Source organism: Nanorana parkeri, unplaced genomic scaffold (assembly GCF_000935625.1).
Source record: "Nanorana parkeri isolate BGI_ZX_2015 unplaced genomic scaffold, ASM93562v1 scaffold847, whole genome shotgun sequence".
Classification (NCBI taxonomy): domain Eukaryota; kingdom Metazoa; phylum Chordata; class Amphibia; order Anura; family Dicroglossidae; genus Nanorana; species Nanorana parkeri.
In genome coordinates, this window is record NW_017307115.1 from 665889 (window position 1) to 669503 (window position 3615).

At 54.8% G+C, this 3615-nt stretch overlaps 1 protein-coding gene across 3 annotated transcripts in view; it reads right to left on the reverse strand.

Annotated features, from left to right (window-relative positions):
• The window catches only part of ALAS1 (5'-aminolevulinate synthase 1), an 18338-nt gene that overhangs the window by 1041 nt on the left and 13682 nt on the right, over nt 1-3615 (reverse strand). For all 3 annotated transcript variants that reach the window (XM_018565444.1, XM_018565446.1, XM_018565445.1), the window contains exons 5-8: nt 3206-3387; nt 2260-2442; nt 1913-2077; nt 938-1206 (exon numbers count right to left, since the gene is read on the reverse strand). In XM_018565444.1, coding sequence (XP_018420946.1) covers nt 938-1206; nt 1913-2077; nt 2260-2442; nt 3206-3387 — 799 coding nt within the window. The remainder of the gene's footprint in view (nt 1-937; nt 1207-1912; nt 2078-2259; nt 2443-3205; nt 3388-3615) is intronic.

A 3615-nucleotide genomic window follows, 5' to 3' on the forward strand; every position in this document is an offset into this window, starting at 1 on the left:
CACAGCAGACTAGAGCCCGGGCACAGGAAGTACACAGCAGATTAGAGCCCGGGCACAGGAAGTACACAGCAGACTAGAGCCCGGGCACAGGAAGTACACAGCAGACTAGAGCCCGGGCACAGGAAGTACACAGCAGACTAGAGCCCGGGCACAGGAAGTACACAGCAGATTAGAGCCCGGGCACAGGAAGTACACAGCAGACTAGAGCCCGGGCACAGGAAGTACACAGCAGACTAGAGCCCAGGCACAGGAAGTACACAGCAGACTAGAGCCCGGGCACAGGAAGTACACAGCAGACTAGAGCCCAGGCACAGGAAGTGCACAGCTATTCATCGGAATTAATTCAAGAGAAAAAGGTGGATTTTTGAGGGTACTACAGGGGGCAGAATTCACATTTCTAGACGTTTCCTGTAATTTGGGGATCCTCCAGGCCGGGCGTCTCGTTATTTAATATAATTCAGTAAAACTCTTAACGGTCAATCAGGCCGAGCGTCCGCGGAATCTGCAGCGCCTGCCAAGAATGTGGAACGCGATATGTTGGGAACGCATTGTCACACGAGACCTGTAAACAGAGACGGGTGCACACCTTGGCGTACCGCGGGGCGGAGGGGGGCAATTATCACGTGTCGCAATCACAAAACATTTCCTGACTCATTTAAAAAGGAGGACTCTGGGGGGGGAGGAGCTTGGGAACATCGAGGTAAACCGAGACCAGCCTACCAATGTAATTCCAGGCGCGGCCTTTCCCTGATTAGAAACTTCCTGACACGACGGCCGGAAGTAGACTAAAAGGACAGAACAGGTATATACTGTATACACCCCTCGGAGCTGACACTAGGACATTCGGCTCCCTGATAGGTCACCGGAGGAAGCGGTGATGTGCACACGCTGGTTGCCATGGTTACTGACTCAGCAGCGCCGCCGTTCATGCCCTTACCCTGATGGGGATGATGTGACTGGGGCAGTGCACCACCGGCAGCCCGGCGTCCATCAGCATCTGCCTCAGGAGCTTCACGTTGCGCTGGTGTTGGCGCCGCAGGGCCTGCCCCTCCTCGCTCTTCAGGACCCGCACGGACGCCATGGCGCCGGACAGCAGCATGGGCGGCAGGGACGTGGTGAAGATGAAGCCGGCGGCGTAGGAGCGGACGGTGTCGATCAGGGCGCTGGTGCTGGCGACGTACCCGCCCACGCAACCGAACGCTTTTCCTGCCGGAGGAAGAAACGTAACAAAAATGTTACAAATGGAGATTTATCCAAAAATCAATACAAAGTAACAACAAATGGTTAAAGGGGACCTGTCAGTGAGGTCTTCCTAGATACATTCCGGACCATAAACAGCAGCCGCACGAGTCCTTTATAGCTGCTGCCATTCACTATACTTGTAGCAAGCTGTCTCCTGTGGTGCAACTCGCATCTCCACAATGTAACCCTTTGAAGCTGCAGCAGCTATCTTGGCCCCGCCTCCACTTCCTGTCTGATCGACTTCAGTCATCGTCTATTCCCTCCCCCCATCCATACAGCCTCTCACAGCTATTAGCTTTCGCTGCCATTCACTATTCAATCACTCAGACTCCCCTCCCCCAGTCATCAGTCTGCTGCCGGCAGGAGGAAGCATTTCCCCAGTCTCCCTTCCCCCCGCGTGATCAGTCTGCTGCAGGCAGGCGGAGACATTTCCCCAGTCTCCCCTCCCCCCGATGATCAGTCTGCTGCAGGCAGGAGGAAGCATTTCCCCAGTCTCCCCTCCCCCCGCGATCAGTCTGCTGCAGGTAGGCGGAGCCATTTCCTCAGTCTCCCCTCCCCCCGCGATCAGTCTGCTGCAGGTAGGCGGAGCCATTTCCTCAGTCTCCAGTTGCTGGCTCCGTTTAGGACATTTAAACATCAGAATTGAATGCTGTACAATAGGCGCACGTACCGAGGGTTCCGGAAACGATGTCCATCTTGTGCATGACTCCGTCGCGGTCACCTATTCCTCCTCCCCGGGCGCCGTACAGCCCGACAGCGTGAACTTCATCGACAAAGGTTATCGCTCCGAATTCGTGAGCCACATCGCACATCTCCTCCAGGGGGCATACGGCACCTGGACATACAATGGGCGCGGCATTAACAAACATGTCAAAAGAGCACAACAAAGGGGGGGGTGTTCTGTATATGGCTGACAACACTGGGTATGGCTGACAACACTGCTTGAGATTTCAGTGGGGCAGAGGCGGCGTTGTCAGCTCGGTGGATTTCTGGCAGACAGACACAAGTCTCACTCACCATCCATGGAGTGGACGGTCTCGAAGGCGACAATCTTCGGGATGGACGGGTCGGAGTTCTTCAGCAGCTCCCGGAGATGGGCCACGTCGTTGTGCCGGAAGATGTACTTGGGCACCCTGCTGTTCCGGATGCCCTGAATCATGGAGGCGTGGTTCCCGGAGTCGGAGTAGATCTCGCAGCCTGCGGGAGAACAAATTCATTTCAGGACATTTCCCACAATTGATGTTTTCTTTCATAGAACACTGGAAGCCGAGCGCGGCGACATTCACAGGAGACTGCACAGCCCTGGACACCAACAATGTGCTATATACATCCTCCCCAGGACTGTGCGTCCAACCGGCGGCCACACGCAGGTCATGTGACCGCCTACCTACCCATGCAGGGACACCAGAGCGAGATGCCTATTGGCCAAGAACAGACCATAGGTCATGTGACTGCCTACCTACCCATGCAGGGACACCAGAGCGAGATGCCTATTGGCCAAGAACAGACCATAGGTCATGTGACTGCCTACCTACCCATGCAGGGACACCAGGGTGAGCTCCCTATGAGCCAAGGACAGACCATAGGTCATGTGACTGCCTTCCTATGCATGCAAGGACACCAGAGCGAGATCCCTATGAGCCAAGGACAGACCATAGGTCATGTGACTGCCTACCTACCAATGTAGGGACACCAGAGCGAGATCCCTATGAGCCAAGGACAGACCATAGGTCATGTGACTGCCTTCCTATGCATGCAAGGACACCAGAGCGAGATCCCTATGAGCCAAGGACAGACCATAGGTCATGTGACTGCCTTCCTATGCATGCAAGGACACCAGAGCGAGATCCCTATGAGCCAAAGACAGACCATACGTGACTGCCTACTCTCTAACTAACTCTCCCCCCATCATATATATAACCCTCCCGCCATCATATATAGAGCCCTCCCGCCATCATATATAGAGCCCTCCCGCCATCATAGAAGAGCGTGGAGTCGTTGGCCACGAAGCAGGAGGAGAAGAGCAAGGCCGCGTCTTTGCCGTGGAGATCCGCCAATTCGTGTTCCAATTCCACATGGAATTTACTGGTCCCGGAGATGTTTCGGGTCCCTCCGGCGCCGGCGCCATGATGTTTCAGCGTATCCCTATGGAGATAAACAAAAACAGACATTTTCAGGACGTGGCTCGGATACTCCGAGAGCAAAACATGGAGCCCGATCCCAGACATGAGGGACGAGGCCGACGTGGAGCTTGTGGCTCAGGAGGGTCACTGGGTCCCGGAGTGGACCTGGATGTGGCACGTGGACATTGCTGATAAAAGCCACCATTTATGGAGCTTCATGTTTATTAATATTTATTAAATGTATCTTTTA